This window comes from Arachis duranensis, chromosome 5 (assembly GCF_000817695.3).
Source record: "Arachis duranensis cultivar V14167 chromosome 5, aradu.V14167.gnm2.J7QH, whole genome shotgun sequence".
NCBI classification, from domain to species: domain Eukaryota; kingdom Viridiplantae; phylum Streptophyta; class Magnoliopsida; order Fabales; family Fabaceae; genus Arachis; species Arachis duranensis.
The window spans coordinates 84,723,175-84,735,092 of record NC_029776.3 but is presented as its reverse complement, the minus strand read 5'-3'; the positions used below and the strand labels follow the sequence as shown (position 1 = coordinate 84,735,092).

The following is an 11,918-nucleotide window of genomic DNA, read 5'->3' as shown; positions in this document are numbered from 1 at the left end:
TATATTTAAATATTTTTTAATAAAATATACTAAAGAGTTGCATGTAAAATTGTAAAGTGACATGACACAGCATATAGAAGTGCTTACGTGTACAAGCTGGACCAACCAGAGGATAACATTTTGATGGTTAACTTCTGAAAAAGACATGATAATGAGGAGCAAAAGAATCCGAGGTCACAAAAGGAATTTTAAAATATTATATGTGTTCTTATTTCTTAATAATAATAGGCATTATTAGAGCATGAGGGCAAAAAAGATTCCTTGCATTCATTTCTTTATTGTTGTTTTCCATTTTTCTTGTATCTTGGATAAAAACAATGGAATATAAATTATTAGTTTTGGTGATTATTGTTTGTATAATNTGTATTTTGTATTTTTTTATTTATTTTATACATGCTAAATTTTCTTTTTTTTTTTAATATTATGATACCATGTTGGATACTATATTATAAAATTATTTAACTAAAAATTTAAACGAATAAAAAAATATACACAAATAATTATATTTCTAATAAAAAAATATATTAAGCTTCTTGAAAATAAAGAGGAGGGATATTTTCGATAAAATAACCAAAAATACATGCGAGAAAAATAAACCATACATGTGATTTTGACACCGAAAGAAAAAAAAAATCATATATGAAAAGTATGGTTGATAAATGTAGGGCATTATTGTCCAAATCCAACGTTAACCATGGTCTCCCTTTTTCCATTCACAATTTTCTTTTTTCTTTTTAATATCCATGACATGCTTTATATATACCATACACATTTTCCAACATGAACTTGCATTGTTGAACACCCTCTTAGAGCACCAAAGACATGAACACTTCAATTCAAGCTTAGTCTTTGACTAAAACACAGCCACCCCATTATTTTCTTTTCAAAGAATTCAACAGCAAAATTGTTTCTTTTTCATTAATTTTAAAAGGGTCCTTTTGAGTTGCCAAAAGGGTAAACCTTGGTTCAACCTTACGCTAGTTTCATGTAACATATATATATATATGTGTGTGTGTGTGTGTGTGTGTGTGTGTGTATAAAGTTATAAACATGTGTTTCTGTTTCTCTGATATATATATGTTTATGGTTTTGGTTTGTTGAAGCTGGATTGGAGCATAGCGAGAGTGAAGAGTAGAATAAGAACAAGGTTGTTGCATCCAACATCATCATCTTCGATGCCGTTTAACATATATCATGACAAACATGGATTGCCAAGAATTATTTTAACTGAACCTAAGGGTTCTTCAGCTGAGGTTGTTTTTCTTCTTCTTCTTCTTTTTCTGTTTTCTTATTCATGATTTAATCATAAAATATGTAAAGTGCATATTGAAATGAATCCTGAATATATTCTCTTGTATGAGTTTTCTAGGAACAATTTTTAGTATCAAATTCTGAAATAAGATATAGAAGTTTTTAAGTTGGAAATAGTTTTTTGATACTTTGGAAGTGTGAACTTAATTAATAATCATTTTTAGAATTTTTGTATCGAACAATTTTTTTTTTTTTTACTTTTTTGTTATTCCTTATTCTGTTTTCTGAAGATGCTACCATGGATTTAACAAAATTGATCTGATGTTAGAAGCTTCAACTTCAAATTTCAGCAGAAACCAATTGTTGTGAATTGATGTGTTTTTCAGGTGCTTCTGTACGGAGGACAAGTTGTTTCTTGGAAGAATGAAAGGAAGGAAGAGCTACTTTTTATGAGCAGCAAGGTAAAGAAGAAAAATAAATAAATTCTTCTACTTTCTTTCGGATTCGGATCCTCTAAAGTTGTATTGTCACTTAGAGAAAAAAGTATACCACTAATCACCATTAAATTAAGATGGTGGGATTCACAGATAATAAATGTTACAAATTTAAAAGTGATTAAAGCATCACTTTACTATTCTACTAACATTGTCACTTTAGAGGATCTTTTTTCCTTTCTTTTACTAACAACCATAGTGGTGTGTGTCCGAGAATAAGATTCTTTCCACTTTTTAAATCCAATGCATTACAGCAATGTTAACAACAATATACATTAATTTCCATTGAAAATGCATAATTATTAAGAGTTTAATTTTGATGCACTAATAATGTAAAGCGTTTTAACAGTCGTGCAATCACATCCGTTCTTTTGGATGACCATTCACGCGGTCAATGTATGTGAAAGGTAGTTATTTTTATTGATATGATGTTATGTAATTAGATACACGTGTAAAACTACTTTCTACTAGCAGTGCATCAAAATTAAATTCAATAATTAATTAGTGCTTGAAGTTAAACTCATGTTCTTTCTCAAATCCAAGATCAACTCTCTTAAACGTGGGTGTGAAAGTTCCATGTGCTTGTTTGAATTTTTGTTTTTCCAGTCAATAGGAGAAATTTATAAACATGCTTAATTAATGTAATTTATGGGGATTTTTTTTTTCTACCAATCAGGGAAATTGGAAACAGCCTAAAGCAATCAGAGGAGGCATATCATCATGCTTTCTAAGGGTTAGTTTGTTTAACACTTTTTTCATCATACAAAACTTCTTTTATAGTTGCTTCTTTAAGTCCTAAAGTTTTTGAATTTTCAGTTTGGTGATCTTGGTTCACTTGAACAATATGGATTCACAAGAAACAGAATGTGGTCATTGGATAGAGACCCTTCACCTTTACCACCATCAGACAATCAATCATCAGTTGACTTGATACTCAAGTCAACCGGAGTTGACTTGAAGACGCCTCGCAGGTAATCATTGATTCAATCCAAATTCTGCATACAGTGTAGTACTGAATTATATCTTTAAAAAAAATACTTGTCAGTTAATCACAAAAGTAGCGAATTGCTTGCCAAAATAGACTGCTTATATGTAAATTTTTCGCAGTTTTGAGTTCCGGCTTCGCATCTCTATCAGTCCTGGAAAGTTGATTCTGATCCCAAGAGTCAGAAACACTGATAACAAAGCATTCTCATTCACATTTGCACTATGCAACTATCTATCAGTATCAGATATCAGGTATGCAAAAGTTTATAGAAATGATTGTTGCTATGAATCAAATTGATTAGTTTGTAACATGTTTCTTAATTAAGTGACTAAGAAAAGTTGAATGAATGGTGCACTTTTGCAGTGAAGTGAGAATTGAGGGATTGGAGACACTTGATTACTTTGACAATCTGATGAACAGATCAAGGTTCACAGAACAAGCAGATGCAATTACATTTGATGGAGAGGTATGAATATATTAAATTGAATTTTGATATTTTCATTCAATTGGTTTGAGGTTAGAACTCACATCATAAGCATAAATTTTTTGTATAGAAAGACATCTCTTTTTTTTTAATTAATTGATTTGAATTTCATAAATTTCTAATAATTGTGTTACCTTGTAGATTGACAGGGTGTACTTGCGCAGCCCTTCAAAAATTGCAATCATAGACCATGAGAAGAAGAGAACTTTTGTACTTCAGAAGAATGCAATGCCTGATGCAGGTTGTTGAATAGTTAAAAGTTCATAAAAATTTCTACAACATTTAACTTCGTATTACTTGTCATCTTAAATTTTTAAATACGGATTTAATCTGTATGCACCATCGGTATAAAATTTCCTAGGATAAAGTATATTTTTTGTTCTTAAACTTTGCTAAAAGTTTCAAATATACTCTTAAGTTTTATTTTGTTTCAATTTTATCCTAAAAGTTTTTTATTCTGTATCAAATATACCCTTGACGTCTAATTTTTCAAAAAACTTAGAACCAATTCAGCAACAATTTTACAAGAACCAACCATCAACACAAGTAAATTAGAGATAGTTATCATGCATTATTACTAGATTAGTCCTAAATTTTTTGAAAATTTAGTTGTCATGGATATATTTGATGCAAATTGAAACAAAAGAAAACTTTTGAATTATTTGGCAAATTTCAAAGAAAAAAAAGATACTTTACCCAATTTCATATTACAAGTACCGATTGAATGACAGTGTAAAACTATTTGACAATATCAATTGGTGCATATTATCTTGTTATGTCTCACTTAACACCTTGTTATATATACTTATATTGGTGCAGTTGTATGGAATCCATGGGACAGAAAAGGCAAGACTCTACCTGATTTAGGAGTTGATGATTACAAGTTCATGATATGTATGAACTCTGCAGCCATTGAGAACCCTATTGTCTTGAAGCCTTCTGAAGAGTGGAAAGGGTATCAAGAGATCTCTACTGTTTCATCTAGCTACTGCAGTGGACAATTAGACCCTCTTAAGGTTCTTTATGGCCTTCACTGATCTAGTTTTAATGCAAGTCAAAATGCTCATTTTTATTTACATGGTCTCTAGGATCCTAATTAGGTGTACATAAAATAGAAAGTGCATGAATATTATTATATCATGCTGAGGCCACAACAAATAATGAGCCTGAGTTTTATCAGCATCATTAAACATTATTAATTATAATTATTCAGCTCTACTGTGTAATAACTGAGAGATGTCATTGACAATTGTTAAGAGTACTATCCATTTTTGTTATGTCAGTTTTGTATTCAATTTGTGAACTTGAATCTTTTCTTGTTTTGATTCAATCTATAAGAATGTATTTCTCATAATATCACAATGTTAAGAGATATAATCATATGTTATCTCTTCCTATCGACTTAAGTTTTTGGAAGAAGTTGTATCATGACACAATAATCTCATAACAAGTAATGATAAATCAAACAGAAACAAGGAGTTCTTTGCATAATAAAGTAGAACCCCCAAAAGGGAAAAAGGGAAAAGTATTAACAAGTTTTTTCATTCTGAACCATATGAAAAGGAAAGGCTGGAGAAACGACTAAATAATAAATAACATAATTTTCATAGATATACAATAACAAGAGAGTCCTCATCTAAAATATCAACAGAATACAAATACTGAACTTTAAATTATTTCTCCAAATTTGATTCGCCAATACTAAAAGGGAGAAATAAAGAGAATGATATTGCAAAAACACCAGCAAGAAACAGGGTCCTGAAGAAATCATAACAGATTCAACCATGGAATATATCTTCTGCTCCATTCTCAACAAATTGTGTTAGACTGTACAATTCAACATGACATGTGTAACACGAAGCTAGCAGGGCGTAGTTGAAATATATTATTCGGCATCATCATCATCATCATCTTCGTCATCTTCACCGGCCCCTGCCTCGTCGCCAATGCCTTCAAGTAGTTTATCAACATCCTCCCCCAACTCGAGCAATCTAGCAGTAAGTCTTTCCACCTTGCTTTGTTCTTGGCCAAGGCATACAAGCAGATCATTCAGCTCTCCCTCACTCTCCTTCTGAGCTTCTTCCCTTGCTTCGGCTTTTATTGCTTCCACATCTGGGAATGTTGAGGGCCCACCTTTCCTAAGTGCTTTCAACTCATTCTCCATTTGAATGTTGGATTGCTCAAGACTATTGTAGGCGTCGGATAGACTCCTTAGATCAGCTTCTATCTTTCCGGCTAAATTCCGGTACATTTCTGCCTCTGATTCAACTTTAGCCTTTTCTGCCTGAAGGTTCACCAACCTTTGAGATGCTTCTTGGAATTCTCTTCGGAGTTTCTCCATTTGGACTCTTTCTGAGGCCCCACTTACTCTTTGGTCAGACTCTAAACTTCTGCTACCTCCACTTGTCTTAGCCAGATCCTCAGCCAAAGTGGCATTTCGAACAAGGAGATCCTGGAATAATGATCAATGATCATACAAAGAACCACAACATCGAATACATATTAAGAATAGTAAAATGATGAATTTCACATTGATGTTTGTTGGACCACACTGGCAACTATAGTTTATGTATTTTCTATTCTTGTAATGCCCTCTATCAAATTCAGGTAATAAAATAGTCCACCATTAAATCCTCCTCCAAGTATCCAACTAAAAGTGATATATTAAGATTCTGAGCCTGCAGTATTAATTTCTTATCATTAGGGATTTATAGAGAAGAAACCATCAGAAATAATCTCGGTTAACAACTTGTTAAACATGTAGTAATGTAGTTGACCGTAGCACATCCTAGCAAAGACTTTGCAAAATAATCTTATCAAGATGCATAACATTAAACCAACACTAGAGTCTCACTTTAAGAAAAATGGTAATGCCAGTTAGAATCACACAAGTAAAATTATCTTACATTTGACGGTTGATTTTAGCACACAAGGAACAAACTCGGGACTTATAAGGATATTATAGAAGGAAAAGATAAGTACAAACAATACCTGTATCTCAGAGCACTGCTTCTCAACAAAAGTTTTCAGCCTCTTTACATACTCGCCGTCACTTTCACCACTTTTCTGCTCTAATTCTGCTGGAACTACCGCCACCTTGATTTTTGGTTGGCTATAAACATCCACAATCTGTTCTCTAATATCTGCCTCCAGTTTTTTGACAAAATTCACAAAGTAAGAATCCAAGACAGAAGAAAGAATTGGATGATCAGGAGATTTCTTTTCAGACAAATCATTTTCATCTACATCTTCAATATCTGCCATGCTGGCTGCTGAAGATCTGGCGAATGATTTACGGGTCATAGATGATTCCACACTGGCAAAAGCAAAGCTCTTCTTCATCTCGTCAAATTTTAGGAAGTATGAACTGAGCCCAACTTTCTGACTTATTGCATCAACAATGGCATATGCATCTTTTCCGTTATCAGTGGATTTATTATAGATAACACATTCACCCAAGATCACTGCTGCAAATCCCCTTATACACACTGTTTCTGACAAATTTGATACGAGCTCAAGAAGATAAGTAAGGTGGGGGCGAGCATCTAGGAAGCACTGTACCGCACTTGGACAGTCTGCTAGCCAGGTAATCAGTAATTTCAAGATAATGACTTCTGTATAAGAGTTTGCTGATGTAATAGACTTTCCATCTTTGCCTTTCATGGAAGAAGCAAGGGCAGAATATTTCACCATTCGATGCAGTAGTGGCTCTGGAGCTCCTAAAGATTGCATGGGTGGCTCTATTTCAATTCGTAAAACCTGCAAGTTTTCTCATAAGATTTTTCTAAACACAACCAAAGTTTCCGTTTTTATGGATAATCTAACAACCAAAAAAGGTACAGCAGAAACAGGTGTATAAGCAGCGAAAACAAAACCCAACAAGACGTTGTAGGGGGAAAAATGCATTGTCTTTGGCTCTTAATTTTACACAACCAGAATATTAAAAGCATTGAAGAAAAATAAACTACCCCCTAAGGTATTAAAACTTCTATTCAACTACTAGAAGGAGAAGCTGCAAAGAGAGGGACAAAAGACAGAGACTAAATAAATAAAAGAGGATATATTAGTGGCAGCAGCATGATTAGCTCTATGGTAATATAATAAACTATTTTAACTTCTCACTTTTTTAAAAGTTAGTGCGTGCATAACAAACAAAAGAATTACAAGTAATACCCAAATTGTTCCCTAACAATTTTTGTATTGATAAATTAGTTCCTAACAAAATAAATAGACAAATTAGCTAGTCCCTAACAAAATAAATAGACAAATTAGTCCCTTGTCTTTTAAAAGTTCAGACAATTTAATTCCCAAATTAGAAAAATTCAGGACGACTTTGTCTATTTTTAAAATTATTTGGGACTAATTTGTCCTGTTATTTTATCAAGGACTAATTTGGCTAATATTCTAAAAAATCAGGCACCAATTTATCAATTTTTTTTACAAGGGACTAATTTGTCCAATACAAAATCACTAGGAATCAATTAGGGGATTATTCAAAAATCATACATCTTTTGGTTTATTAGCATAATTAATTTTCCAGTTGACCAATCCAGTTATCTTCTACACCTATATATAAAGAGAATTGGGGTACTTGATTTGGTCTCGTGGGCCTTTCTCTTAAATAATAAATAAATAAAGTTTCTTCTTCCAAGATTTCGACTCGAGACCATTGGTTATGATAAAATATTTGGTCATTGAGCTAAAAATAAAGCATTTATAGAGAACATGGACTCTGGTCATACCTCGACCAGAATTAGTACTAGAATAAAGCTAAGAATACAATGAGGTAGGGAATTATTGCATACCCTTTCCTTGCAAGGGAGATTGTCCTTCAATATATGAGATAGAACACTTGCAGCTCTGCAACAAATCTACATTATTGACACAATGTTATCCATATGGTTTTTGCTCAGAAAGTAAAAAAAATCAAGAAAATCAATTTCCATTGTACAAGACCAAAACCAAAAAACTATAGTTCATTGAATTGCCACCCAATATCATCATTTTCTAATATTAATATTACATACCTCAAGATCACCACTGTTTTCACCCAAAGTGAGACCATGTAATAGCATGCTGAAATGGAAACAATTTAACAGTATTAAACTGATTGAGAGAAGCATACAAACAAATTGTGATTATTTTGGATTTATAAATGAACAAGGCTTTGTTATATCAAACAAATTTAATTTTCATATCTACAAAATACAATGAATCTATCTGTAAGATTTTGATAAAATGATTATAAGCAATTTTCAACATTAAGTTAATCCAAAAAAAAACTAAGTGCGGTCCTAAAGCATCAACAACAAAGCAAACCTTCCAAAAGACATATTGATATCAATGTTAAAAAAACAAAAGAAAAGAAAAAGAAAAGAAACGTGTATCAGACTTTATTAACTAAAAATCTATATGCATAACCAACCTCACAGAAGCATTTGAAAACATAATCCGCTGCAATGAACTCTTGCATGCTAGAAGTCCTCAAAATGATTCTAAGTATAGAATTTAGAGCAGGCTCAACTTGTGGCTCCTCTCCAAGAATTTTGCTAGCAAGAAGATCACGATTCTTTGAATCTCCAATAATCAGATCACCAATACATTGCATTGCCTATCAGAGTAAAACACTATCAACCCGAGCACCCCTTTTTGAGACAATAGTTCTTGACAACAACCATATCTAGATGTTGTTTATTCTACAGAATGAAATATAACAATGCAACCAAACAAAGATTGCCAGTTCTTTTTATCACTTTAGGATACAAAGGACATTGCATTTTATCTATACAATAAAATGTAACTAGAGCTTTATTACAGAAACTTTTTGCTAGAGGCAAATAAAGAAGAAAACTTTCTGTTTTTGATAGTTAAATTGAGGGAGCATATCTTACCGCACATCGAACTGCAACAGGTGCCCACTGGCTTTCAATACTTAATATCAAAAGATGGTCCAATAGCTTTTTCTACAATCAAAATCAAGTCAACATAAAATGGATGTATAAGATTACCAGATTGCTACTGTCTGCAATCATCACAAGACTATGTTCTTGACAAACCTGAACCAAATTTGCCTTATTTGCCTGTTTATTCATGTCTTTCCCAGTATCAGCCTCGGAACCCTTTATAAGCAGTCTAATGGTTTCTAATGCACTGAGCAGATTGATTGTCTACTAGCAGGGTGTTTATAAAAAAGGTTAGCTATATGGGTTCACTTAAAAAAAAAACTTGAGCAAAAATTTGAAAGAATCTAACCTTCTGTTGAGTAAAAGAGAAAGCACTTCCTCTCAGCTTCAAAATTGATATCAATGAATCAAGTCCTATGGTCTCTCTTAACAGTACCTAAACCATACATATTTGAAGTCAGTACCAGGACAGGATTAGAACTGAATAAACAGAACAGAGTCAACAAACCTGATTGGATGCATTGTTACGAAGCAAGTTGTTCAACAATTCAAGGCAGTCCTGCACCGTATCCACAGAATTTGTAATTATTAGATATAAGCTCTTCAACGTCCAATGAAGTTCACTTGACCAAAAATCACAAAAAGCACTTTTCAACACTTGGCATAAACAAAAGGTGATAAATTATACAAATCTGAAGGAATTGGTAATGGAAAGACATAATGTCTCAAAATAGCTTGGGAACATATTGTTCTATAACTTTTTATCCAAATAATAATAATAATAATAATAATAATAATAATAATAATAATAATATTGACTCGTAAACAAAACTAGCTCATCATAATTAGAAAACAAAACAGGTAAGCTCTTTGCAAGACTCATTTAACTAAACTCCTATTATCTATCCCAAAAGAAAAATATTTGTATGCACAAAGGCTTGAGGAAATCTAAATTTGGAAGCTCCAATTAGAGACCATAACCATGGGTTAGTATGCTTCATCATGAAGCACATAAAACAAATTTACTTAACTTTCTGACAGTATTAATATATCACCTGTACAACAACTCCACCATCTGAATTTCCCTCCTCTCTTATGATACTGAAAATCTTCTCAAATGCACCTTCAAAGACGATAATCTTTTGAATCTCCTATAATCATTAAATAAATTTAAATAAGACAAACACTCTATCATCCAACACAATAAATATAAAAAATACTAGTAGAACAAAAAGTTTACCTCAGCTTCACGCGTCAAGTGAGTAAGAAGCAATAGGGCCTCGTTCCTTATTACCTGGAGGTAAACTTTGATTATTATATTTCAAGCTTTCTTTCAAAATGAGGATCAATAGGCAACCCATATTAGAATATTCCAATTTCCATAGGTAAATACTTTTACAGAGTACCAGATTATCACCAATATAGTTATTGAAATTTTACCAGCCAACATAAATACGAAGGGTTAAACAAATATATATTGTGTAGCCATGTGAGAAAATACAACAATTAAGTTTGAAAAAGTTACTGAGAAGACTGCGGAGCTTTCAAGTCTTGTACCTCGCGATCCATGAGCATATCCATTAGCCGTGTTATTCCACGAGGGATGGTCAATATAGCTTCCTGCAACCTGAAGAGGAATCCAGCAAGTGTCTTTACTGAGAAAGATGATTTAAAAATTTCAGGAACTGATCCAAATCGAATCTATGATACTAATACCTCTGTGGAGAATTAGTGAGAAGGGCAGTCAGCAGTTGCAAAGTATAGTATCGCACATAGAAATCATCCTCTTCCTGTCAAAGTACCCCAAAGGAAAAATGACGAAAACGATATAATGATTATCTATATGCAATATAAGCGTAGAAGTCAAGCAAAATTCTTGCGACATAATTGAAAATACATCCCATGATTAGAAGGAAATTCTTACCAACAGACTTAGAAGGAGAGAGATACTGTCTGCTTCTCTAGAAAGTAAATCAGTGTTCATCAAGGCTGGCTGAACTTCATTACTTGACCCTTTTCCATGATTAATGGGAGTCAGTGCACTTACTAGAGTTTCCAGGGCACCACGAACCTTCATGGACAATTCAATGTAATCTTAACTAATAAACTATTCAGACTTGATACTAGAAGCAAATGGTAGAAATACATGAGAGGGAATTCACATCTGAGAGGGGGAAAAAACGAGGAAAAAAAAAACACACAACCGTAGAAGGGTTGAAAGAGAAATAAAGAAATGCAGCAATGAATTCTCACTCAATAATCATAAACAAACACAATAACAGATAACAAAGCCTATGCCCTATGAGGCTATACACATCATTAAACGAGATTAACAAAAGCAACATATGACACGGTGAAGTAAGTTGAGTAATGCATCAGTATCTCAAATATCTTAAAAGAAAACGGGGGAAATAGACTGAGGAAAGTTTATCATTCCCCAAAGGAAAAAGTAAATAAGTTCACTGGATAAGCTCAAAGCCAAAATTGGGAAATTGCTTTAGGGATGACAGACTGTAAAATATGACCATTATACTGATTCAGCATATTGCATAGTCCTAGAGAGAAGATGGTATTGAGTTCTAGATTTAGCATGGTGAACTGGACTATGAATCTCATATTAAGCTGTCGAAAAACAAGCTCAGAAATTTCACATTCTAGTTTTTTTATTTCTTATTTCCCTTATTTTGTCTAATAACTAATGGTGGACTTGAGGATCAGGGCCCAGGCCTTGAGCAATACAAAACAATTAGAAAGAAGACAAGATAAGGAAGAAAAGTTTGTCACCATTTCAACATCTT

The 11,918-nt window shown here is 32.8% G+C and overlaps 2 protein-coding genes across 3 annotated transcripts in view; one reads left to right on the top strand and one right to left on the bottom strand.

Moving 5' to 3' along the window:
• Window positions 1–768: 768 nt before the first annotated feature.
• On the top strand, window positions 769–4,512 carry LOC107490002 (putative glucose-6-phosphate 1-epimerase). Of its 2 annotated transcripts, none has more exons than XM_016110773.3 (9): window positions 769–954; window positions 1,104–1,253; window positions 1,638–1,712; window positions 2,422–2,478; window positions 2,562–2,716; window positions 2,853–2,984; window positions 3,097–3,199; window positions 3,359–3,458; window positions 4,037–4,512. In XM_016110773.3, exons 2-9 carry the CDS (start codon window positions 1,176–1,178, stop codon window positions 4,252–4,254), a joined length of 918 nt encoding a protein of 305 aa, XP_015966259.1. In that variant the 5' UTR covers window positions 769–954; window positions 1,104–1,175; the 3' UTR covers window positions 4,255–4,512. The 2 variants fall into 2 exon arrangements, with proteins under 2 accessions (XP_015966259.1, XP_052117321.1); XM_052261361.1 differs by having other exon boundaries at window positions 769–987.
• A 287-nt stretch (window positions 4,513–4,799) lies between these two features.
• The window catches only part of LOC107490001 (golgin candidate 6), an 8,261-nt gene continuing 1,142 nt past the window's right edge, over window positions 4,800–11,918 (bottom strand). Inside the window, 15 exon segments of the mRNA XM_052262024.1 lie at window positions 4,800–5,669; window positions 6,209–6,976; window positions 8,023–8,088; window positions 8,245–8,293; window positions 8,537–8,612; window positions 8,615–8,828; window positions 9,109–9,180; window positions 9,274–9,384; window positions 9,470–9,556; window positions 9,629–9,679; window positions 10,176–10,271; window positions 10,361–10,414; window positions 10,678–10,747; window positions 10,837–10,910; window positions 11,045–11,227. Coding sequence (XP_052117984.1) covers window positions 5,103–5,669; window positions 6,209–6,976; window positions 8,023–8,088; window positions 8,245–8,293; window positions 8,537–8,612; window positions 8,615–8,828; window positions 9,109–9,180; window positions 9,274–9,384; window positions 9,470–9,556; window positions 9,629–9,679; window positions 10,176–10,271; window positions 10,361–10,414; window positions 10,678–10,747; window positions 10,837–10,910; window positions 11,045–11,227 — 2,538 coding nt within the window. The 3' untranslated portion in view covers window positions 4,800–5,102.